Here is a 25,676-nt window from a genome sequence, read left to right on the forward strand (position 1 = left end):
AAAAAAAAAAAAAATCAGATTACTCAAACAAATGGTCTTACTCTGCTGCCTCTACTTCCTATCTTTCATCCTGCTAAAGTTCTAAAATTTGGTTTGCAACACACTCCAGCTGAAACTCTTACAGGTAATACTATCCTTGATGCCAGTTCTCAAAAGACACCATGATGTACTATGGTATGACAATAATACAGGTATGAGAAAATGACTACACTAGGATTTGCCACTCAACAGCTAACTATTCACAAGTAACAAATGGGGATTGAGTGTTGGGGGAATCACTGGTTCCTCCTTACCCATAAATTGGACAGAAAGAGATGATCTGTACAGTTAACTTTTTTTTTTTTTTGAGACAGAGTCTCACTTTGTAGAGTGCCATGGCATCACAGCTTACAGCAACCTCAAACTCTTGGGCTCAAGTGATCCCCTTGCCTCAGCCTCTCAAGTAGCTAGCTGGTGCCCACAACTTCCAGCTATTTTTAGAGGTGGGGTCTTTCTCTGGTTCAGGCTGGCCTCAAAACTGTGAGTTCAGGCAATCCACCCACCTTGGCCTTCCAAGTGCTAGGACTGAGCCACCATGCCCAGCCCCTGTACAGATAACTTTCAACTCTAATGTTTTATGAAATGCAAAGCTCTTCATTAACTCATCTCATTGATCTCTATTTGCTACACCTGAATCTGAGAAACATTCCCTCACTTTCTATGACTCTCAATTCTGATCTCCTCTTTGTTTTGTCTGGATTTAAATTAGCTACATGAAACAAAAACTCAAATATCTAGCAATTTAAACATACAGGTTTACAGTCTTTCATGTAAAAAATAAATAAATCTAGAGGGCAGCTATCCAGGTCTGCTATGACAATCTCACTGTACATCATTAGAACTCAGGTTCTTTCTAGGTTTTTGCTGGTATCCCTAGGGTTTGGGCCCTTATCTACTTGGTCCAACTTTATATTAGAATGCCAGTATCAAGAAACAGAAAAGCTAGGAAGGCACACCTTCATTCATCCTTTAAGAACACTTTTCAAATACTGCATTTATTTTCACTTTCATCCAACTGGCCAGAACTTATTCATATCCTTACACCCATTAGAAAGTTGGAAACAATCTCTCTTCTGCATATCCACATGATGACAAAATCAAGGTTCTACCATCATTGAAAGGAATGGCTATTGGGGAGAAATCAGTATCTCACCCAATCTCCAAACTCTTCTTCTGTGGTTCCTTTTCTTTTCCATCCTCTTAGCAATGGTGGTTCCCAAAGCATGGTCCTTGGTCCTCTCATCTTTCGTCTCTATGCTGACTTCCTGAAGGCACCTATACAGTGTCATACTCTGTCTACTCTAATGACTCTTAAGTCTTTGTACTGATGCCCAACTCATCCCATCTTTTGAAGTCTCCACTTAGATGGCTATAAAATAAATCCCATTATCTTCCAAGTCCACAAAGAAAAAAAAGTAATTTTAAAAGAAAGTCATTTTCAATCTCCCTATTTAAGTCACACAATCAATCACAAGAACCCCAGGTCTTTAGGTTTACAATTTTGAAGGTGCCTCTGACTCCTCTTTACTTCCTACAAGCCATGAATTGCAGATCATATTGAGCTACTAAAAAGAAATGAAAGAAATTGAACTACATGAGGTTTACACAGCATATAACTTGGGATATGCATTCATCAAACTGACTCTGGCCCCACAATGCTATTGTAATGTTCTAAAGTTATTACCCTAATTATCAAATCATGAGTCTATTTTTAGTCCTTATTATATATGACATCTTCAGAGCATTTGACATTTATTCCTCACTTCCTCCTCCTCAAAATTTTTTAACCCAGGGTTTCCATCACATCATACCATACTATCATGGCTCTCCTTGCAAGGCCTCTGGCTACTCCTATTCTATTTTCTTGTTATTGTTGCTGCTGCTGCTGCTACTTTATCTACCTTTTAAATATTAATTTCTTTCTTTACGTACAATTCTGAGGCCATTCTTCTTTTCATCTATGCCCATTTCCTGAGCAATCTCATTCTTTTCATATCTGACAATTATGTGGTTACTGGTAATTGCCAAGTTAAATCTCTAATCTTCACTTCTCTCCTTACCTTCTGACGCATATATCTAAAACACCTAAATGGCATCTCTACCTTGATTACAGTCACCTTTGATTTAACATGTCCAAAACTGCACTCGGCATTTTCTTTCTCTCATTCAAATTCATTTCTTCTCCTGCATAAATTCCCTATGCATTTATAGCATCATCATCACTCACCAAATCACCCAGGCTGGAAGTACCCTCAACTATTTTTCTATTTTACCCCTCACATTCATTCCTTACTAAATTTTACTAATATGAGCTTTCAAATTTCTCCCACATCCATACTCTCCTTTCATTTCCACTATAATAGCTCTTGAGTTTTCTCATATTAGTCTTTCTCCTTCCAGTTCATTGCCATTTGAGTCACATATCTAAGTTGTTTGTTGCTTTTCAAGAACCACTATTTTTCAACAGACCCAACTATCTACAGAGTCAAGGCTAACTGGTATAGCTTTTCACAATCTGACCCCAAACCACTCTAGCATCAAAGACTACCTCAATTCACATCTACATTTCTCTCCATTCCTGTAACCAGACATTTACATTCACATTTACACACACACCCCTTTCTTTCTGCCTGTAATCTCCTCTATCCTATAGGATGTGTGTATCCTATACAACTTGGTTTAAACATTGTCTTTCGTAAGAAGTCCTCTCTTTCTCTTAGTAAAGTGGGTCCACCCTCTTCATTTATCATAACTTACTTCAGGATTGTCTCCATTAATGACTAAGCTGGGCATAGAGTTTTACCCTTTAGTCATTTATTTCTAGCCTAGCATTTAGCACAATGCCTGGAATATTTGTCAAATCAGTGAATCCCAAATGATTTTACATTCTTAACACTTGGCAACAAACAGCAACTAAGAAGTCCCAACTACTTCAATATAGAATGGGAGCAGAACAGAAAACCCAGGCTATGTATTCCAATGGTTTAATAACCAATTATCAATTTTTTAAATGTCTCACCTGATATTTCAGGTATTATGTATAAATTTACATTGCAGCTTACCTTACTTGTACTTCTTAAATAAAAATAAATACCTAAGAAACATTTCAATGTTTAATATGCCTAAGCTGATTAATATTAAAAAAAACAAGAACCTCAAATAATTATCATACTTGACACCATATTAAATACCATCAAGCTAAATGGATTAATTCTATTCATGGACCGAAGTAAACAAAAAGAAAACTGGAAGGACGGCTTGGCGCCTGTAGCTCAAACGGCTAAAGCGCCAGCCACATTAACCGGAGCTGGTGGATTCGAGCTGGTGAATCCAGCCCGGGCCCGCCAAACAACAATGATGACAACTACAACCAAAAAAATAAATAGCCAGACACTGTGGTGAGCGTCTGTAGTCCCAGCTACTTGGGAGGCTGAGGCAAGAGAATTGTTTAAGCCCAGTAGTTGGAGGTTGCTGTGAGCTGTGACGCCACAGCACTCTACCCAGGGCGACAGCTTGAGACTCAGTCTCAAAAAAAAGAAAAGAAAAAGAGAAATGTAAGGGCATGTAAGGAAATTAACACAGATCATCCTTTTCAATTTTTCTTAGATAAATCTCAGTAAAAAAGCAAAAACAATAAGAAAAATATTGGCTCGGCGCCTATAGCTCAACCGGCTAAGGCGTCAGCCACGTACACCTAAGGTGGCGGGTTCGAATCCCCAGCCCAGACCCGCCAAACAACAATGATGGCTGCAACCAAAAAATAGCCGGGCGTGTGGCGGGCGCCTGTGGTCCCAGCTACTTGGGAGGCGGAGGCAGGAGACTCACTTGAGCCCAGGAGTTGGAGGTTGCTGTGAGCTGTAATGCCACGGCACTCTGCCCAGGGGGACAGCTTGAGGCTCTGTCTCAAAAAAAAAAAAGAAAAATATTGTTGGTTAAATAACTCCACCTATTAGAAATAAATGAAATTTCCTAATTATTCTGCCATGGTACACAGGCAAAGTAAAAAATGAGCTGTGATGAGGCCACTGCACTCTAGCCTAGGTAACAGAGTGAGACCCTCTCTTAGGAAAAAAAAAAAAGTTTTATATTTTTGGGGTGGTAGCTATATGAATCTATTAATACATGTTTTATATTTTGGGAAAATAACGTCTTAATTTCGAATTGTCAAAATCTAACTGTCACAAATATCAGTGGTTTTCAATCTATGTTTTCCTTAGCATGATAGCACCATTATAAGAATGCAGAACTGGGCTTGGCGCCTGTGGCTCAAGCGGCTAAGGCGCCAGCCACATACATCTAAGGTGGCGAGTTCGAATCCCCAGCCCCGGCCCACCAAACAACAATGATGGCTGCAACCAAAAAAATGGCCAGGCATTGTGGCAGGCGCCTGTTGTCCCAGCTACTTGGGAGGCTGAGGCAAGAGACTCGCTTGAGCCCAGGAATTGGAGGTTGCTGTGAGCGTGATGCCATGGCACTCTTCCCAGGGGGATAGCTTGAGGCTCCATCTCAAAAAAAAAAAGAATGCAGAACTGGAATCAAGTTAAATGTCCAATAATAAAGTGAATGATGAAGTTGATACAACCACAAGATGCAATAATTCAACAACTGAAGTTTATGTTTTTCTAAAACTTTATAGAATAAGCTTTCCTTGTATCATTAATATTTTCTAAAAAGATACTAAGAATATCGCCTATCATCCTTACAGTTTTCTTAAGTCAAAATTTTTTACTTTGACGTAGTAGTAGACTTACATACAGCTATAGGAATTAATGGACAAACTATATACCCTTTACCAGGTTTCCCCCAGAAGTGACATCTTTCCAAATTGTATCACCACCAGAATATTACACAATCCACCAATCTTATTTAGATTTCCCCAGATATACATGTACTTATTTGTGGTCACGTGAGTGTGTGTACATTTAGTTCTATGCAATTTTATCACATATGTATTAACAGATTCATATAGCTACCACCCAAAATACAAAACATGTATTAATAGATTCATACCGCTACCACCCCAAAAATATAAAACTTTTTTTTTTCTAAGAGAGGGTCTCACTCTGTTACCTAGGCTAGAGTGCAGTGGCCTCATCACAGCTCATTGCAACCTGTAACTTCTGGGCTCAAGCAATTCTCTTGCCTTAGCCTCCCAAGTAGCTGGGAATACAAGCACCACACACAGCTAACTTTTCTATTTTTTTGTAGACATGAGGTCTCACTCTGGCTGATCATGAACTCCTGGCCTCCAGCAATTCTCCTACCTCAGCCTTCCAAAGTGCTAGGATTACAGGTATAAGCCACTATACCCAGCCTATATCTATACCTGGATTTCTGTAGTGGCTATACTAATTATATATTTATCAAAACTCATTAAAATGTTCCCTTAAAGGAGTAATTGTAGTGTATACAAATTATACTTTAATAAACATGACTAAAGAAAAATTACCATAAGTTAAAAAACAATTATACCTTTCACTATTGACATTCTATAATTTATACAATTTTTGGATTTTGTTACTTAAAAAAATAATAATAATCTTCCCTTTCCATGCTATTGAAAGGGCAGTTGTCATGGCAGCCCTGGGGTGGATGTGAGGTTTGTGGGAGCTCTAGTGAGCTAAGGAAGGAATTCGTGTGGTAAGGCAATGGCCAAATGTGTGAGTCAGAGCCTGAGAGCCAAGGCAGGAGGAGCAAACTGGCAGAAGGGACTGGGGTGCAAATAGAGTGAGGAGAATGTCTTCCAATGGAAACAGCCCACTGTGGGGTATCAAAGCCTGAGGGTGGTGAGTATACAGAGGGGATGCCAACATGGGGAGTTAAAGCCAGAGCAAGTGGGGAGAGTGTCCCTGTATAGAGGTATGGACTCTATCTTAGATCCTGACAGGGATAGGGGAAAGTGGGAGATGGAATGAAGAATCTGAGCTCCAACAGTAAGAAGACTTGAGTGGTGGTGAAGATGGGAGACTGAACAAATAATAAATCAAGGATAATGGAAGCCAGATTTCTTACTGACAGGGAATACTGCCCTATGAAAAAGGTAAAAAACTGGAATCGACCTTGGCGTATTGAACTGAAATATGAGGTATCAGGGTGTGAATTCACTAGTTTTCAATATACATAGATAACTTTAGAAATAAATACAGATGTCAATGTGTATGTACCTGCACATGATACATACATATATTCCCCAGCTCCAACCAAGAAGGCCTGGAAGCAGTAACAACCTACCAGCAATAAACACATTAGCACTGAGATCTTAGTTTCTAAATGTCATTCACCACCAAAAGGAAACAGGGATCCCTACAAAAATGGCTGATTCCAGGGCTAATATAGGGAAATTACAAGATAAGCCAGGAATACCCTCTTGTACCAAAAAGTAAAAAGATATCCTCAAAGAATGATGGGGATGTGTCATAAGAACAGAAAACCAGCTTGAATAGCTCTGGCTGAATGACAAACAATTTGAATATCTAAATAAATAGGGCTATGGTCTGAATATTTGTGTTCCCTTCCTCAGAATTCATATATTAAAATCCTAACATCCAAGGTAATGGTATTAAGAGTGGGGCCTTTGGGAGGTGATCAGGTCCTGGAGATGGAGTCTCCATTAACAGGATTAGTTCCCTGATTAAAGAGACCCAAGAGAGTTCATTTGCCCCCTCAAGCCAATGAACCCCTCAGGCTACAGTGAGAACACAGTTGTGAGGATGCAGGCCCTCCACAGACACCCAATCTGTCCCACCCTTAATCTTGGACTTCCTAGCCTCTAGAACTGTGAGAAATATATTTCTATTGTTTATAAGCAATCCAGTTTGAAGTACTTTTGTTATAGCAGCTGGAGCAGGCTTAAGACAAATAGTAATAGAATATAATCCACTAAAAAATAGAAAACCATGAATCTATATTGATATCAATAAATAAACAAACATATTTAGAGTCTAATGAAGAATAAGATGTTTACATAGTTTCAAAATACTCCTCACGGCTCGGTGCCTATAGCTCAACCGGCTAAGGCGCCAGCCACGTACACCTAAGGTGGCGGGTTCGAATCCCCAGCCCGGACCCGCCAAATAACAATGATGGCTGCAACCAAAAAATAGCCGGGCATTGTGGCAGACGCCTGCGGTCCCAGCTACTTGGGAGGCAGAGGCAGGAGACTCACTTGAGCCCAGGAGTTGGAGGTTGCTGTGAGCTGTAATGCCACGGCACTCTGCCCAGGGGGACAGCTTGAGGCTCTGTCTCAAAAAAAAAAAAAAAAACACCAAAATACTCCTCACAAAACCAGCTACTTAACTATTAAGTATTAACCTTAGAAAAGCCCAGGAGACATTGCTTATATCAAGTAATCAAAGTGAAAAATCACCAATAATGAAAAAAAAGTAAACTTGTGCACCACCTGACAAGATGCAACAATCATCAGTTCTGTGATACTCCTACACAAGTACATAACTAATATGTATCTAATAAAGAGGGGACAATCCTAGAGTGAGAGGCACAGTGCAATGACTGACCTCTATTGTCACAAAGCGTCAAGGTCATGAAAGAAGATAAAAGAACTGTTTTCAAACTAAAGAGACATAACAAATGAGTGCAACTCATACTTCCGAACTGGATACTTTTGCCAGCAAAGAGATGAACAGCACAATCAACAAAACTTGAACCAGTCTGAGAACCAGATAGAATACCTTATCACTGTTAATTTCCTATTTTGATGATATACTGTGAGCATACAGAACATTCTTGTTTGTGAAAAATGCACACTAAAGCACTCTGGGGTGATAGGGCACCAGGTCAGCAGCTTCCCCTTAAATGGTTCAGGGGGAAAATTCTTTGTACCATGCTTGAAACTTTTCTGCAAGTTTGTTACTGTTTCAGAATTGCTTAAAAGAGTGGGAAGGGGAACAATGTCCTTAAAAACTAAACAAGTGTCAGAGCTCAGGGGCCTACGCCTGTAATCTTAGCACTTTGGGAGACTGGGAGGACTGTTTAAGGCCAGGAGTTTAAGATCAGCCTGAACAAGAGCAAGACCCCATGGCTATAAAATGGAACAAAAAGAAAGAAAAGACAAGTCAGCCAGTTGTGCTGGTGTATGCCCCCAGTTACTTAGGAGTCTGAGGCAGGAGAATCACTTGAGCCCAGGAGTTTGAGGTTGCTATGAGCTATAATTACACTACTGCATTCTAGCCTGAGTGAAAGGAACAAACAAAAAAAAATTAAACAATGTTAAAAAAAAAACAAAAACCGATCATTGACCACACTTAATCTTGGTAGGAAAGAGATATCAAACTATGCAAAATTACTAGGAAACAACATAAAATCTGCAGCCAGAAGATACTTTAAATACATCCTACCCGCCCCCTTTTTTTGTTTGTTTGTTTTGAGACAAGAGTCTCAAGCTGTCGCCCTGGGTAGAGTGGTGTGGTGTCACAGCTCACAGCAACCTCAAACTCTTTGGCTTAAGCGATTCTCTTGCCTCAGCCTCTCAAGTAGCTGGGACTACAGGCACCTGCCACAGCTCCCGCTGTTTGTTGTTGTTGTGGTTCTTGCAGTTGTCATTTTTGCTTAGCAGACCCAGACCTTCCTGCTTTGGTGTATGTGGCTGGTGCCCTACCCACAGAGCTACGGCTGCCCCCAACCCCTTTTCTTAACAACTGACTTCAATCAGTTTTTGAGTGGTAAGGGACAAAAGAATATGAAAGGTTACCACGAAAAGAAAAGATCTTAGGAGGGGAATAATGAAAGAGGCAGCAGACCAAGAGTGGGTAGAACAATGGTATTCTGATGCCACCAATGGTTGTTACCATCAGCAAAACACAGTTTCAGCATCTTCTCTGAACAAAGTGAAGGGGCTGTAGAGCTGATATCTAAAATTCCTTGCAAATGTGAGGCTGGAATTACCCTGAAATAGAATTGCTTCCCCTTGATCTCTGAGAATTCTTGTTGTTTCAAAAAAAAAAATGCTTTCCCATATCAATTTCTTATATTATGCTCAGCTATATAGTAATATAAAAGAATATAAATACAAAAATAAACGTGTATGAACCCAGAATTCAGAAGCTGCAGAAGTTCACCAGTTAGAGAAGAAAATGCAATCCATTTGCCAAATTGTTCCTTACGGAAAAAAACTGCATGATGAATGAAAAGAACAACTAAAACACACATTAAAGTAAAAGAAGATCATCTTCAGCAGTCAACTGACTGTCCTTCTCTTAAAAGATATTCATGTCATTCTGAAATACCCATCCCATTTGTCCTGAAAGAACAGGGAGCATTTCCTAGAAATGTTTAAAAGGGAAAAGAATACTTTCTCCTTCCCCAGCACCATGCATTCACTAGGCCCCCAAGAGTGCACTTGGGGTAGCACCGGACTCTCAGCACTTCCTTTCGGAAAGGACAGCCCCCTGCGTCACTCGTTACTCACTCAGGGTGCAGGGCATAAGTTTAGCCCCAAGGAACTTAGTACAGTTGGCTCCCGCCCTCCCAGTCCTGCGGTCCTGAGCCCAATTTCAGGGCACTGCCCTTGGTACCCGGCCCCCTTCAGAGATTGGGTCGCGGGACCCTCACTCGCCCTGGGTTGGCCCAGTTGGTCAGCCCAGGGCCTGGGCAGACGCGGCCTCTTCCCTCTCCCTCCAGTCGTGCTGGTCCCCCACGCCCACCGCGAGACTCAACCCCGCCGAGAAGGCCGGACGCCGACAGCCCGCTCCTCTGCTCCCCGCCAGGCCCTCCCCGCCTCCCGGCCCCGACGCCCGGCCCCGCGGAGCCCACTGGACAGGGGCGGGGAGGCGGGGGCGGCGCCCGCCCCACACCCTTACCTGGCTTCTCGTGGTCGTAGCCTACCACGATGAAGTAGTCGGCCAGCCGGGCCATGGCCGCCGCCGCCGCGCCCGGGAAGCGGGTCCCCGTCGCCGCCCTCGCCGCCGCCGCCCACCCGGCCCGGGAGGGCTCAGCATTTTCCTTGCAGCAGCAGTAGCGGCAGCGGCGGCACTTCAGCCATGTTTGACAACCGAGGCGCGCTCTGCGCCTGCGCAGCGCCTCGCGCCCGGTCCTCCCCCGCCCCCACCCGCGCCGGCTCGGTGGCCCTGAGCCCGGGCCGGGAGGCGGGGAGGCCGGGAGCCCACCCCCAACCCCACCCTTGGCCGGCCGCTCGGACTGATGGGCTAGGGGAGTGAGCGGCCGAGATTTTTCCCAGCGCGCGCTCCCATTGGAACCGCTGGAGGTGGTTCACTTTGAGGCCTGGCTGCTTCTTCACAGCCCCCCTCCCTCTCCCTATTTTTCCTAAAGCAAGGGGTCCTTCCTTCCGCCTTCTCTCTTTTCTTTTGGATTTGGGGGAATGGACGGGGAGAGTTGAGGGGCCACTTGGAAAGTTTGCTGCTTCGACTACCCACCACTGTCACCACCACCAAAGATGACATTCCCCCGCCCTCGGCTGGATACAAGGAATTTGCACCGCCAGGCCTTTTGCTGCACGTTTCCTGTTTATGTTGTGCAGATGGGAATTTTAGAAACATGCCACCGAGCAGGCGGGGGAAGGAGAGGCTTTTGCGCAATCCTCAAAGGCGCCTCCGGTTTCAGTGCTGGGTGGGCCGGGGGCAGTCGGCCTGGGCTTCCCCCAGAGTGTCAGGGGGGAGCTAGATTCCACCGAGGAACGCGGCATCCCCGGGATCCTCCTGAACTGGGCTGGTCTTTCCCCGGGGAGCCCCGCCCTCCTGGGCTTGCTTCCCTTTGCAGCGATCCCAGGGCTCTTGTCGCCAGAGCAGGTGGTAACTTCCAACTTTCCGTCTAAACCACGAAATAAAATGAATTAGTGGATCTCATCATCTTTCCCGTCGCGGGATTATCTAAATCGCTTGCATTTTTGTTGAACCTCCTGTTGATCGTTTCGAATTTGACTGGGAGAACATTCAGAAGAGCTTACCCAGACCGTGTCACTCGTTAATAAATACCTCATGAAGTTTTGATAGTAGAATATGTACACATAGTAAACCAAAGTTTTGGAAATCTCCGTGTTTTGGAAGTTATCTTCGTGGTTGTTTATCATTGCTCACTGTTGTTTGAAGGTTTGATTCTTCACATTTACATATAAGGTATCTTAGCAAAGTCCTTAGTGTGTAGTAGGTGCTTAACAAATACTTTTAATGAGGTAAGTGAGCGATTTCCCCCAAACTACTAGCAAGAACCTGCGATGGCTCCAAGAGTTGCCGTCTCAGCTGCTGAAGACTTACTATACTCTAATTGAGTACTTCCTCTTTCTATGCCACACTTTCTTCCTCTACAGATTGAGAGGGTTGGGCTGTACTGGAAAAACTGAAACTGAAGGAATTCTTTAAGACCTCTGGAATAGTTTAAAAGTTACAGGGGTGAAGGGAAGATGGACTTATCTTGAAAATAATTAAACCAAAAATTCCCAACCATAACCTCATGTAGAAATCTATAACTTCCTGGAGAACTCATGTCCAACTTGATCACTTTCAGTACAGAGTAATCTTACTTCCTTGGGAGGCAGCCCGTTGGATTAAACAGCCCTATTGTTAGAAAGTTCTTCCTTATTATCTCAGAGTTGTCCTACTATAACTTCCCTGATTCTGCTCTCTGAACTATCCAGAAAAAAATAAAATCTGTCTTTGTATGACAGCCTTTTAGATTTGGCAGGCAGATGACATATTCCTTCATGATTTTGTTTCTTTTTAAAATATTGGGATAAAATTCATAAAGTTTACCATTTTAAAATACACAATTCATGGCTGGGCACAGTGGCTCACACAGTGCAATCCTACCACTCTGGGAGTCTGAGGTGGGTGGATTTGCTTGAGCTCAGTTCCAGACCCGCCTGAACAAGAGAGAGTCCCATCTCTACCAAAAATAGAAAAACCAGCTGGGCGTTTATGGCAGGCACCTATAGTCCCAGCTACTCAAGTTGAGGCAAGGGGTATCAGTTCAGGCCAGGAGTTTGAAGTTGCTGTGAACTAGGTTGATTCCATGACACTCTAGCCTGGGGCAACAGAGTAAAACTCTGTCTCTAAATAAATAAATAAATCGTACAATTCAGTATATTCATTAAGTGCATTGGCATTAAGTACATTCACAATGTTGTACAACTATCACGCCTAACTATTTACAAAACATTTTCGTCACCAAAAACAAAAAAAACCCACAACCATTAAGCAGTCATTCCAGTTCCTCCATTCCCCAGCCCCTGGCAACCACCAATTTGTTTTTTGGATCTATGGATTTGCCTATTATGATATTTCATACGTAGTATAAGTGGAATCATACAATATGTGACTTTTATGTGTCTGGTTTTTCTAGTATATTGTTTCCAACTTTCATACATGTTGAATCATCAGGTTAAAGTATCAGTACCGGTACTTCATTCTCTTTTATGACTGAATAATAATTGTATGTATATAACACATTTTAGCTATTGTTGGACATTTGGGTTGTTTTCAACTTTTGGCATTGTGAATAGTGTGGCTATGAACGTGCATGTACTTACAAGTAGTTGTTTGAATACTTGCTTTCAATTCTCTGAGGTTTATTCTTAGGAGTGGAATGACTGAATCATATGGTAATTCTGTCTAGTTTTTTGAGGAGCCATCAAACTGTTTCCCAAAGCAGCTGCATCATTCTACACTCCCACAGCAAAGTGTAAGGGTTCCAGTTTCTCTACATCTTGGTCCACACTTGTTTTCATGTTTTTTTGTTTGTTTGTTTTTGTTCCAGACATCTAAGTGGCTGTGAAGTTGTATTTCCTTGTAGTCCTAATTTGCATTTCCCTAATGGCTAATGATATTGAGTATCTTTTCATGTGTTTATTGACTATTTCTATTTTTTTAAAGGCTATTAACAGTTTTTATATTTCTTTTTGCAGTTTTTGGCAGGGGCTGGGTTTGAACCTGCCACCTCTGGCATATGGGGCCAGCACCCTACTCCTTGAGCCACAGGCATGCCCTATTGACAATTTCTAAATCTTCTTTGGAGAAATGTCTATTCAAGGCTTTTGCCCATTTTTAAAGTGACTCCTTTGTCTTTTTGTTGTTGAGTTGTAAGAGTTCTTTATATATTCTAGATACTAGTCCTTATCAGATATGTGATTTACAGATGTTTTCTCATTCTATAGGTTGACTTTTCATTGTCTCAATAATGTCTTTGGACTCTCATAAGTCTTTAATGTTGATGAAGTATAATTTTTTGTCTGTTTCCTATGCTTTTGGTGTCTAATCTAAGAATCCATTACCAAATCCAAGTTTATGAAAATTTATGTCTTCTTCCAAGTTTTAGCTCTTCTGTTTAGTCCTTTGATCCATTTTGAGTTAATTTTGTAGTGGTAAGAGTCCTATTTTACTTTTGAAATGTGTTGACTTTTATTTCATTTGCAAGTGCTTTTTTTAAAAAATCAAATTAATTAGTTGTTTTTTTGTTTTTTTTTTTTTTGAGACGGAGCCTCAAGCTATCCCCCTGGGTAGAGTGCCATGGCATCACGCTCACAGCAACCTCCAACTCCTGGGCTCAAGCGAGTCTCCTGCCTCAGCCTCCCAAGTAGCTGGGACTACAGGCGCCCACCACAACGCCTGGCCATTTTTTGGTTGCAGCCATCATTGTTGTTTGGCGGGCCCGGGCTGGGGATTTGAACCCGCCACCTTAGGTGTATGTGGCTGGTGCCTTAGCTGCTTGAGCCACAGGCGCCAAGCCTAATTAGTTGTTTTTAACCTAGAATCAAGAGCCTTCAGCTTTTAGCCATATTCCGTGTATTAAGGTCAGTTCAGACTGCCAGTTCATTTACAAATGGGCATTTTGTCATATAACAATTTTTTTTTTTTTTTTGTAGAGACAGAGTCTCACTCTATCACCCTCGGTAGAGTGCTGTGGTGTCATAGCTTACAGCAACCTCCAACTCCTAGGCTTAGGCAATTCCCTTGTCTCAGCCTCCCAAGTAGCTGGAACTACAGGCGCCCACCACAACACCCAGCTATTTTTTGTTGCAATTTGGCCAGGGCCAGGTTTGAACCCGCCACCCTCGGTATATGGGGCCGGCGCTCTACTAACTGAGCCATAGATGCCACCCAGTCATATACAATTTTGAGGGCAGCACCCATAGCTCAGTGGGTAGGGCACCAGCAACGTACACTAAGGCTGACAGGTTTGAACCTGGCCCAGGCCAGGACAGCATAGCTGAGCATTGTGGCAGGTGCCTGTAGTCTCGGCTACTTGGGAGGCTGAGGCAAGAGAATTGCTTACGACCAGGAGTTTGAGGTTGTTGTGAGCTGTAACACCCCAGCACTCTACCCAGGGTGACAGCTTGAGACTCTGTCTCAAAAAAAGAACAAAAACAATTTTGACCTATCCCAGGTATATGTATAAAGGCACTGTGTGTTTGTATATACACATGAGCGTATTTTGTATACACTGAAGCTTTGCTTTGCTTCTCAGCCAACTGCTGGGCTACTGAAATTGATAGGTCCTGACAAGGCAGCCTGATAACGGAGGTTGGCTGAAAGCCAGACCATCTCCTAAGACAACCACTGTCACCTTTCACTAAAGAGAAAGGGAGTAAAGCAAGGCCAGAGTTTCGGGGAAGGCTGGCAAGAGCAGGAAGGGAGGAAAACGGCAACACAGTAATGATGTGTACCTAGCAGACGCCTTTCTTTTATGCTTTAGAAGACAAAATGGAGCTGATTACCAGTGAACAAACTTTATCAGCCTGTTGCTCCTCGTGGCCAATTGTGTGGTAAGTGGTTGATCTGCACAGTCATTTCAAGTGCTTGCTGTGGTTAGCCACTATAGTTCAAGGAGGCTGTGTGAGAGTTAGACTTGACCAAACATACACAGACAGGGCAAACACCTCTTCAAATCGCCTTTACCAACCCATGACAAAGGAGACAAAGCAGCTGTGGTGGAAAATTCCCTGATCTATTGCTATATCTTCAACCACTCAGTTGCCTAAGCAAGAAACTTAATGATTGTTATCTTTGACAACTGCCTCTCAACCCAGCATTCATCACTCGGTCCTATAGTTCCTACTTCCCAAATATGTCCACTTCAAACCACCCTCATTGCCCCCCTCCACTAATCTGAGCCAATTTTACCTCCTACCTTGATTATTGCAATACATTCCTGAGTATCCAGCTTTATCAGTGGGTCCAGGCTTTCTACATGGGGAAAACTTAAGGACACCATGTTTCCCCAAAATAAGACCTACCCAAAAAATAAGCCCTAGCAAGATTTCCATGCATTTGTTAAATATAAGCCCTACCCTGATAATAAGACCTAGTGATGGGTGTGGCTATACAGATATGCATTTTGGGGCAGAGCAGTAAGGAAGACTGGAATATCTTTTATCTGCCACAGCTCCTTTCTCCGAGCTGTTTGCACTTGTGCAGGTACGAGTGCGTGTGTGTGTGTGGTAACCACAGTCGCAGGCATCCTATTGTGCACGTGCAAACAGCTAGGGGAAAGGAGTTCACACATCACTAGTGCCAACTCCACCAACAAGGTCGGCTCCCCCGTCAGGTTCCAGAAGAAGATGACTTAACTGTATTTGAATAAATGTAGTATTATACTTAATAAAAATAAGACATCCCCTGAAAATAAGCCCTAATAAGACAGTGTCTTATTTTGGGGAAACACAGTAGTAAGCAGGCTATTGAACCTGTCTTAAAATTAAACTTATACAGCAAATACACTATTTCTACCTTGAGTGTAAGTTTGGGGTACAGCAAAGAGGCTTCAGACCAGGCTGGTGGAAAGCGTCCTGCAGGTGTTTTCACATGTGTGATGAGATAAGTGGTTGTATCTTAACACTCATCTGAAGTTATTTCTGATATTAGCAGCAATAGTATAAATAAGTTCTGTGAGAGTTTGTAAGGCTATTTTTCACTTAGATTGTACATTTGGTAAGCAAGATTGGCTACATAATTTGCAGAGCCAAGTGCAATATGAAAATGTAGGACCTCTTGTTCAAAAATTATTAAGAATTGGCCAGGTGCAGTGGTTCATACCTGTAATATAGCACTCTAGGAGGCCAAGACAGTTGGATCACCTAACCTCAGGAGTTGAAGACCAGGCTGAGGAAAAGTGAGACCCCCATCTCTACTAAGAATAGAAAAACTCACCAGGCACTGTGGTGGGTGCCTACAATCCCAGCTACTTGGGAGGCTGGGCAAAAGCATTGCTCAAGCCCAAGAGTTTGAGATTGCTCTTGAGTTATGACACCATAGCACTCTACCCAGGGTGATAGAGTGAGACTGTCTCAAAAGAAGAAAAAATTATTAAGAATTTCAAGACAGAGTATCTAACTCTTCTGAGTACAGGCCCTTCACAACTGAATAGGGTGCATCTCCATAAACCTGGCTCTGTTAGTGCAATTTAGGGTGAAGTGATTGTGTGTATGTAGAAGGAGAGAGTTTTAGAGGGACTAGATGCTCTCCAGTCTCTCTAGGTTTCCACCACTGCACTGCTTCCCTTCTTGCCCCTCTGTAATTCAGCCACCAAATTTACTTATTTATTTACTGAGACAGAGTCTCACTTTGTTGCCCCATGTAGAGTGCTGTGACATCACAGCTCATAGCAACCTCAAACTCTTGGGCTCAAGTGATTGCCTTGCCTCAGCCTCCCGAATAGCTGGGACTACAGGTGCCTGCCACAACACCCAGCTGGTTTTGTTTTGTTTTAGAGATCGCATCTCCCTCTTGCTCAGACAGGTCTTGAACTCCTGAGCTCTAGTGGTCTACTCACCTTGGCCCCCTAGAGTGTTAGGATTGCAGGCATGAGCCACCACACCCGGCCACCCACCACATTTCAAAATAATCCTTTAAATAAATGCATATCAGATAAAGTCTTTCTTGTCTTTAAACCAATAGCTTCCCATGTCACTATGAATGAAATGCAGAATCTTCAACATGTTTCAAAGTGTCCTTTTTACTTGGACCTTGATGACCTCTTTAATCTTATTTCATGCCACTCCTCTTCACTCAGTATATTCCAACCAAACTGGCCTCTTTTTGTTTTCTGTAACATACAAAGTTCTTTCCCATTTCTAAGGCTTTGTACATGCTGTTTCCTCCATTTGGATCATTAAATCCCCCTAGTCTTCCATTTCCTTCAGAACATTTACCATGACCTATAATCATGCATTTACTCCCAGCAGGATTTGTTTCCATCCAGTTACCCCACTAGGCTGTAAGCTTCTTGAGGGCAAGAGTGATGATTGCATTGATGATTACTGTATGTTTACAACTTAGTGGTAGAAACATAATACATGATCAGTAAATATTTGTTGAAGGAATGGATAAACTTTCAAATCATTCAAGCCCATATATGTAGTATAAGAATTGCTTTATTCTGGTGGTTTTTCCAATTTAATAGAGAACAGGAGAGAACTGGAAATAGGAAGGATGATGGTTGGTCCCATTAATACCCTTCTCTTTGGCTAAGGGTGACCCCCAAAGATCTAATCATCTCTCTCTCTCTTTTTTTTTTTAGAGACAGAGTCTCACTCTATGGCCCTTGGTAGAGTGCCAGGGCATCACACAACTCACAGCAACCTCCAATTCCTGGGCTTAGGTGATTCTCTTGCCTCAGCCTCTAGAGTAGCTGGGACTACAGGCGCCAGCACAATGCCTGGCTATTTTTTTGTTGTAGTTTGGCCGGGGCCCAGGTTTGAACCCGCCACCCTCGATATATGGGGCCGGTGCCCTACCTACTGAACCACAGGCACCACCCTAATCATCTCTTTTATCACCCATTCATGAATGTCATTGATTGCGCCTCATCAGTAGTAAATTTCTTTTGAAGTCATTTCATCTTGTTCCATAATAGCTGTTAATATAACAAGCTTCTTTTATGTTACCACCTACTCTGTCCCCTCTATCATTTGTCCTGCAGCAATTCACCTTCTTTAAGCTTCAGGAAGGTTTGCCTTCTGGCTGTGTCTAACTGTTTCTGTTTTGTGTAGGAGAGCAAAAAAGAAAGCAGCCAAAGTATTACTTATCTTTATGCTGACAGTCTGGAAAATATTTTACCCTAAATAGAGAGGTTTAACTGTCCTCCCTGCATCCACTACTCCAAATCAGACAGAAATTTAAAATATAGAAACAGTACTTTTTATTTTGTGTCAGAGTTTTTAACTTGGTGAACCTCCTCTGTGCCTATTTCATGCTTTAATTGGTTTATGTAAATCTTCATTTTTCTGGAAAGTCTCTATATTTTTCTAAGTTCCTTAGAGAAGCTAGAATCCCAAAAAAGTACCTTGGGCTTTGCATCCTGTTTTACTTCTCCCAGTGAGTGACCAAATCCACAAGGCTGCTTCTGGCCCTTCTCTAAACAACTTTGTGCTCTGACTTCAGGATGTATCTTAAACCCTGTTTTCAAATGAACTTTGTAAACAAGCCCTTAGGCTAACAGGCATCTTGAACTATATAAATAATAAATACATCTTAAAATTTCCTGTTTGAAAAAAGAGGCACCTGAGATAATTATGCAATGCACTTACTATTCACATTTTAGTTATTGTTATATCACTAATACCGTTAATGTTTATTACTTCTCATTGCTTTTCGGAAAGACCTGAATGTGGTCACCTTGGCTTTGGTTTAGGAACTGGGTCCATAGCATTAGCTGAGAAACCATGACTGCACATTTTTTTTTTAAAAACTGCAAACATTACTAAGTCTTGGTAAGGCCTAAGAATCATTCAGCTGGAATGTGAAGAAGTTGAAACACTGTTATGTAACAAGCCCTTAGCATATGTGTACTTATGTCTGTATATAGGATATCAGGATATACACACTTATTACAATGGAGGTTTGTTTATAGTCTGACATCTTAAATTCCTAAGTACAAGAAAAAGTGGATCTTTATTAATCAGGACTTCTTTTCTTTTTTCCCCCTCTTTTCTTGCCAATGAGATTTTAAAGATGTTTCTTCCTTCACTTCCTTCCTTCCTTCCTTGTACTGTCCAGGTTCAACGTGAATCCACAATCACTGCAACTCACATAGATGAAACCCACGTTAACAAATCACCAGGATCAGAACTCTGGCTGTGGTGTTTCCTTCTAGATAGGACCACTGAACCAAAAATGCATGGTAGTGATTTTTTTTTTTTTGTCTTTAACGATGATTAAGTAAGCAACTCGAGATTTCATGAGAAAAAAATAGATGCAATTTTTTGTGTGTATGGCAAATTTTTTTCAGCTTAAACTTTACAAAGGGGTTGGTGAGCATTCTGGCCCCCTCCCTGCTGCTCACTCGTTGGTGCGCGCGCGCGCACACACACACACACACACACACACACGCTTCCCAAGATAGGAGTCTTCTAGCAAAATCCTCTGAACTGCCAATCTAGGCAGGACTTCCCTTTAAGAAAGAATTGGCTTTGTTCTCAAGCGACAGACGTCTAAGTGCCAGAGAGACAAAGAGCACCCAGGCTGATAAGGCGCGTGCCAAGGCTCTCAGGTGGGAAATCCTGGCACAACCGAGATGCAGCTGGCGTAGGCACTGGAGGTTGGCAGAGTCGAGCCACTGAGACTTCCTCCACTCCTGGGTTTGCTTTCCTTCTGAAGCCACCTGCAACTCGTAAAAAGTTTGAGCCAAGGGCACACCTCGAGATCCTGTCCCCAGAGCGAGAGCTGTCTCCCTAAGGAATCCTGGACTTGCCTGGAAGATACAGCGAGGAGGACAGGAGCTATAGCCGCAGAGTTTCCTGTAGACTGAACCCCTCAAGACTGGTGGAGACTGGAAGGAACGAGTCCAGACCACGAGACCTTCCCTGGCCCGCTGCCAAAGCCCAGCTGTCCTTGACCTCCCCCGCATTCGGAGGCTTGCGCGGGGGAAATGAAAGTAAAACCTGTCCTGGCGCGGACCCAGCTGGAAGCAGGCGACAAGTAGGTCGCATCTTCTGAGAGACTTACAGACAAGCCGTCCTGAACGGGGTCGGTTCAAGGAGCTTGACCTGCAGGGGCTGAAGTGAAAGGAAACCGGAGTCTGGAGACTAGAAAAAAGAAAAAAACAATAGTTAGGCTAGGGAGGCTCCTGAAAGCAGCAGGCACACAGCAAACCTGCTGTCTGCAGTGCGCACAGACTAGCCACCTGACGCAGTTTACTGCGGTGACTGTCCTGCGGCCAGCCAGGCGGGCTGCGCCAGGCCAGTTTGCTATGCTGTACCCGTCAGACCCTCAGCGTCTGAAATCCTTACCAGAGCCAGGACCAGGAATCAGTCCCCCGCCCTCAGGGAAAACTCAGGTCCGCTCAGGTGACTCCCTCCAGGAAGAGCCGACAGAATAAATAACCTCTGCACGGCCATTTCTTCCCCCAGGTGCAATGTCCACTGCTCAGTCCTGAGAGCTAAAAGGCGGCTGAGCCAGCAGTATGGGGCCCAGACCCCTCTGTGGGCAAGGTTCGCGTGACCTAGCTCCCAGCGGTCTTTACACTGGATCTCAGAATCCTTACGGCACAGCAGGTAGGAGGAAGCTTAGAGGTCTGCTGGGGGCAGGCTCTAGATGGAGACACTAGAGAAGAGACGTGACTTGTCCACTTTCACAAAGCGAATTGTAGTAGCTAAGCTTCAGGGCATTCGTGTGAGGTCGTAGGGGATGGGACACCGGAAACTCACTTGTAAAAAAGCAGGCAGCCAGGCGGTGCTGAGCGTTGCCTCCCAGTTTGGCCTCCAGAAGTAAGAAAGTGTAGTCAAGAGGTGATGGAAGAGCACAGATAGGTGACAAACGCATTTGGAGTGATTCATCATGAACAGGCACAAGTCTTTGGGCGGGGGCTGGGACTCTCCTCTCCCCCCTTTGGGAGATGGTGACCCCAGCCTAGAAGAATCCGGGGCGCGCTGCAGTCGGCCTTGCCTGCTTGTCTGGCCGAGTTAGAACTCTACTGCTCCCTACCTGCAGTGTGACTTTGGGCAAGAAACTTCCCCTCTCTGGACTTCAATTTTCTACTTGATGAAGTGAGCAAATTTGTGTTACCTTCCTCACCTAACTCGAGGGTTTGAGCCAAGATCAAAGGAGAGGAGGATGTGGCTGTGCTTTGCATGCTGTAAAGTGATTAACATATGTGAAGCATTAGTGTATTCTTGGCAGTCAATCCTTACGTTTACAATGAATGAATGAAGGTAACCAAGCAAACTCTCAGGTTATAACCTTATATGGCATAATTGGATTGCAAGGGGGCAAAACGAAAAAAAGAAGTCTTTCTAATTTTGGTTATTCCTGTATTTCCAAATAGGCATGTAAATTCTGGCACTTCTGATACTTCCCCCCACCAAATCCCAATTCTCAATTCGGTCTTTCTGAGTCTTGCCCCTATTGTGAAATCTTACTAGTCCATCCCGAAACCCGGGGTTTCGGCCGCTCTCAAGGGGCCAGCGAGCCCCGCTCCCCGAGTTCTGCTCTGTGCACTGTCCCAGCAGCTCGGCGGGAGTCTGGGGTCGCGGCCAGGTCAGACGCCAAGCCGGCAGGGGGCGCGGTCCACTCGAGGCCACAGCTCCGCAGGTCCCGGACTCGGACCATCTGCGCGGTACCCCCTTGCGAGCTCTCGCTTTTCTTTGGAGGCGCTGCATTCTGCGCTGCATAGGTCCAGAGTAAAGACCCCAAGAGGTTGTACCGGCCCTCCTTAGCCCTGGCTTACTGTCTGAACACTGCGCCCAGAGAGTTAGGGCTGTGGCAGTTCCAGCACTAACCTCCCGGCGACCATCTCTGCGTCTTCTGGGCACGAAAGACTCCCCCATTCCCCCCTCACTCTACTCTCACCCCACCTCTACCCCCCAGCCCTACCCCCACCCACAAGCAAGCAATGCGCGCTCCCGACCGCAGAAGCGCGTGCGCCCGAGAAAGAAAGGGAGGGCGGCGGGGCACCCAGGCCCCGCCTCCCAGAGCTCCTATAAAGTGCAGGAACCGGCACTAGCCCCTCAGTGGTTTCTTGGTGACACCAGACAGAACAACTCTACCCTTGCCTCTTCTGGCTTCTCACCGCGGCAGGGCTTGGACTTTGGGGTTTTGCCACTGCCAGACGGGCGTCTTGGACTTTCTCCTTCAAGTACTTGACCGAACACTTTCTTAGCAGGTAGGTGCCCGGGCAAGTTAAAGGGGTTGGGGGTGAGTTGCCAAAGCCGGAAACTGGGAGAGCTGGGTGAGGGGAACAACCCACCTTGGGGGAGCCTCTGAGGGGTACATTTCACATCCCAAGCCCAGCTCCTGCACAGATGGAGCTTCAGAGACTCAATCCCCTTTGCTCTGCTAGTCAAGTTGCAAGTAGTTATGCAGGGCTCGTCTGGGAGCCTGGCGCGGTGCAGCTGCCTCCCCTCGGGGCCTGTCACCCGCCTGGCGGGTGCAAATTTCTCTGGCGCCTCGCTGCGCCCCGGGGAGATAAGCGTCTGAGACAGCGCGGGCTAAGCCCGCCAGCACCGAGGCCCCCGCCCGAGCTGTACAGCTGGCCCGGATGCTCACGCTCGTCCTCTGTCTCTACTTTTCCAGGATCTGCACATCGCCGCTGAGATGAAGCTGATTTCAGTCGCCCTGATGTACCTGGGCTCACTCGCCTTCCTAGGCGCGGACGCTGCGAGGCTAGATGTGGCGTCAGAGTTCCGAAAAAAGTGAGTGCGGGGCAGCAGCGCCTTCCTCAGTCTTAGTACCTGACAGACCGGGAGCTGACTGTCTGTCCCCAGGGTTTAGAGGTGAATGGGAGCAGGGACCGGCCGGCACGTCGCCTGGACGCAAGCAAATCGCCTCGTCTTGTGTTTTCCAGGTGGAATAAATGGGCTCTAAGTCGTGGGAAGAGGGAACTGCGAGTGTCCAGCAGCTACCCCACCGGGCCCGCTGACTTGAAGGCCGGGCCTGCCCAGACTCTCTTTCGGCCTCAGGACCTGAAGGGCGCCTCTCGAAGCTCCCAGGACAGGTAATTACTCCGTACAGCTCCGGGCAGGGCTCCAGGGGAAGTGCGCGGGCAGAACTCTCCTCCACTATCCTGGCACTGGGCATCGTCAGGTCTAGGTGGCAGCTAGGATGCAGTTTCCAGCTCTCTCTGGTCCTAGAGACTCTGATTCCTGGTTGCTGGGACCAAAGCCCTGCTTGATGGGGTCTTAAATTGTCTTCCTTCCTCTCTCCAGCAGTCCTGACGCCGCCCGCATCCGAGTCAAGCGCTATCGCCAGAGCATGAACAACTTCCAGGGCCTCCGAAGCTTTGGCTGTCGTTTCGGGACGTGCACCGTGCAGAAGCTGGCACACCAGATCTACCAGTTCACAGACAAGGACAAGGACGGCGTCGCTCCCAGGAACAAGATCAGCCCCCAGGGCTACGGCCGTCGGCGCAGGCGCTCCCTGTCAGTGGCTGGCCGGGATCGGACTCTGTCTTCAGAGCCACAGGCACGCGGGTCTCCAGCCTTAGGGGTGCACCAAGGGCGTGCCACTCTCCTTAGGATATAGGCTCCTGTGGCAGCAGCAAACAGTCGCGCAAGCATCTCGCTGGTGCCTGCCAAGACGGAGGGCTTACCGAGAGGTGTAGGGTCCCGGCCGTGGCAGCCCTCCTGAGACCCCGAGTGTGGGAGGCACAGTCCAGCGGAGAGCTCTGGCTTTGCAGGGGTCCCTCCTGGGGCAGCGTTCTCTTTGCCCTGATCAGGGCCCGGTGCCCCAGGGGGGGCAGAAGAATCCGTGGGAGTGTCTGCCAGGCTTATACATAGGAGAAACTGAGAATTAAATGCTGAGACCCCTGGGTTAGGGGTCTGAGCCACTGCTGTGCCCACCCACAAACTGCTTTCTCATGGGCTGTCACCCACCAGGGCGCAAGCCTCACTATTACTTGAACTTTCCAAAACCTAGAGAGGAAAAGTGCAATGCGTGTTGTACATACAGAGGTAACTATCAATATTTAAGTTTGTTGCTGTCAAGATTTGTTTTTGTAACTTCAAATATAGAGATATTTTTGTACGTTATATATTGTATTAAGGGCATTTTAAAGCAATTATATTGTCCCCTTTCCCCTTATTTTAAGACCCCAATGTCTCAGCGAGGTGTAACGTTGCTTGTGTTGCTAGATGTGTGGAGAATGTGTGTGTGTGTGTGTGTACGCGCGAGATGGAGAGACTGATTACCTCTTGTGGAAGAAGGAAACACCGTGTCTCTGTATAATCTATTTACATAAAATGGGTGATGATATGTGAACAGCAAACCAATAAACTGTCTCAATGCTGATTCATTCTCGGCTTTGTCCAAGGAGGGAAGGTGCCCCTGGTCCTAGCCCACCCAGGAGCCTTAGAGTCCCACCATCCAGCTTGGGTCCGCCGCAGTCTCGCGTGCTCGCCTCTCTTTGCACTGGCGGAGCTGTCATGAGCTCTGTCCTCCGTGTGGGGCGCGCAGAGCGCGTGTCCTGGGTGCGAATCAGGACTTCGCGGAGACGCCCGAGGTCACCGCCTCGCGTGGCAGCCAGGCGGGGCGGAGTAGGGTTAGCCCTAGTAGGGAAGCGAGCCTGGACTCTCTGGGTTGCGCAACCGAGTGTCAGATTTATAGAGTTCATCATGGAACTCCGCGCGAAAGCGCGCCTCGGAGAGTTGGGGTGGTCTCCGAGGCCTTTTAAGTGAGGAGTTTCCCCTGCCTACCGCGGGTGTTAAAAGTTAGAAGCTGCCCAAGGAAAATGTTCGAACTTCTACGGGAAACCGGCAGCCAGTTAACCCCAGTCCTCGCCCGCCCTGCGCTCCAGATAGCTCGGGGGCTCAGAAGCGAGGCTGCAGCGCCCCCTGCCGACCGACGCAGACCGTCCCCAGCGCCGTCAGACAGTACGTGCGGTTTAATAAGTGCTCCTACGTGGGAGTCAGCACACAGCCTTAATGAAAGAGGAAAGAAAAAAAAAGAAAAAACAGTTTGCAGATGCCAACTGGGACTAGTCCCCTCCCCCCCAAGACCTGCACCGCAGCTTGCAGTTCTGGGACAGTGACTCAGCGCCCACACGCTGCGCAGCGTGCAGCTGCTGCCGGAGGCGGGCGGGAAGGACGTGCCGCCGGAACCGTGCGCCTCGGACGGCTTGAGACCTTCATTGTTCCGCCTCCCCTTGCCACTCACCTCTTCCTTCCTCATTCCCAAGCTTTTTTTTTTTTCTTTCCCCCCACTTCTCTCCAGCCTTCCTTTCTCTCCCTCCTTCCTTCCTCCTCCTTGCTCTCTTTGTATGCCTTACCATCTTAGAAGGTTGACCCCCAGCTCCGGTGGTAGATGCTGAACACTAAGCTCCGGTTGATTGAGTGAAGGGAACCGGACATGAAAATAGTTCCAACAGAAGTGGAGGGGAGGAGAGACAGTGTGCTTATGGAGGAGGCACCCCTGATTTTCATTTCCCGGCACCGTTTGTTTGAACTAAAATCCTAAGGACCCAAGCTGGTGATCAGCTGCTTGTCCTTTCCAGAAAATTTCCCTGCTCTTTACACTTAAAAGCATGGCTGAAATGACCGTGCTTCTAGGGTGATCTCAGAAATCGTCCTGGTGAAGAAAACCTGCAAGTGAGTTTGGAGAATAGAAATGTTCCTTGCTGAGGCTTTTGTCTCAGTTGCACTTTACAGGGCCCCCTCTGAGAGAAGAAGCCTGGGTACACACTGATAGGTCCTAAGCTAGGGGACCACCCTAATTCCTAATTAGGAATTGCACTTTACAGGCCCC

General features: G+C 45.6%; 2 protein-coding genes across 4 annotated transcripts in view; one reads left to right on the forward strand and one right to left on the reverse strand.

Moving 5' to 3' along the window:
- SBF2 (SET binding factor 2) overlaps positions 1-10,043 on the reverse strand; it is a 436,540-nt gene extending 426,497 nt beyond the window's left edge. The window contains exon 1 of the mRNA XM_023509946.1: positions 9,855-10,043. Coding sequence (XP_023365714.1) covers positions 9,855-9,909 — 55 coding nt within the window. The 5' untranslated portion in view covers positions 9,910-10,043. The remainder of the gene's footprint in view (positions 1-9,854) is intronic.
- An 11,902-nt stretch (positions 10,044-21,945) lies between these two features.
- ADM (adrenomedullin) lies at positions 21,946-24,224 on the forward strand. Of its 3 annotated transcripts, none has more exons than XM_012804058.1 (4): positions 21,946-22,101; positions 22,512-22,630; positions 22,783-22,932; positions 23,144-24,224. In XM_012804058.1, exons 2-4 carry the CDS (start codon positions 22,533-22,535, stop codon positions 23,457-23,459), a joined length of 564 nt encoding a protein of 187 aa, XP_012659512.1. In that variant the 5' UTR covers positions 21,946-22,101; positions 22,512-22,532; the 3' UTR covers positions 23,460-24,224. The 3 variants fall into 3 exon arrangements, with proteins under 3 accessions (XP_012659512.1, XP_012659515.1, XP_023371313.1); XM_012804061.1 differs by having other exon boundaries at positions 23,147-24,224; XM_023515545.1 differs by lacking the exon at positions 21,946-22,101 and having other exon boundaries at positions 22,516-22,634.
- Positions 24,225-25,676: the final 1,452 nt, after the last annotated feature.

This window comes from Otolemur garnettii, unplaced genomic scaffold, assembly GCF_000181295.1.
Source record: "Otolemur garnettii isolate 467f Iridium unplaced genomic scaffold, OtoGar3 scaffold00001, whole genome shotgun sequence".
NCBI classification, from domain to species: domain Eukaryota; kingdom Metazoa; phylum Chordata; class Mammalia; order Primates; family Galagidae; genus Otolemur; species Otolemur garnettii.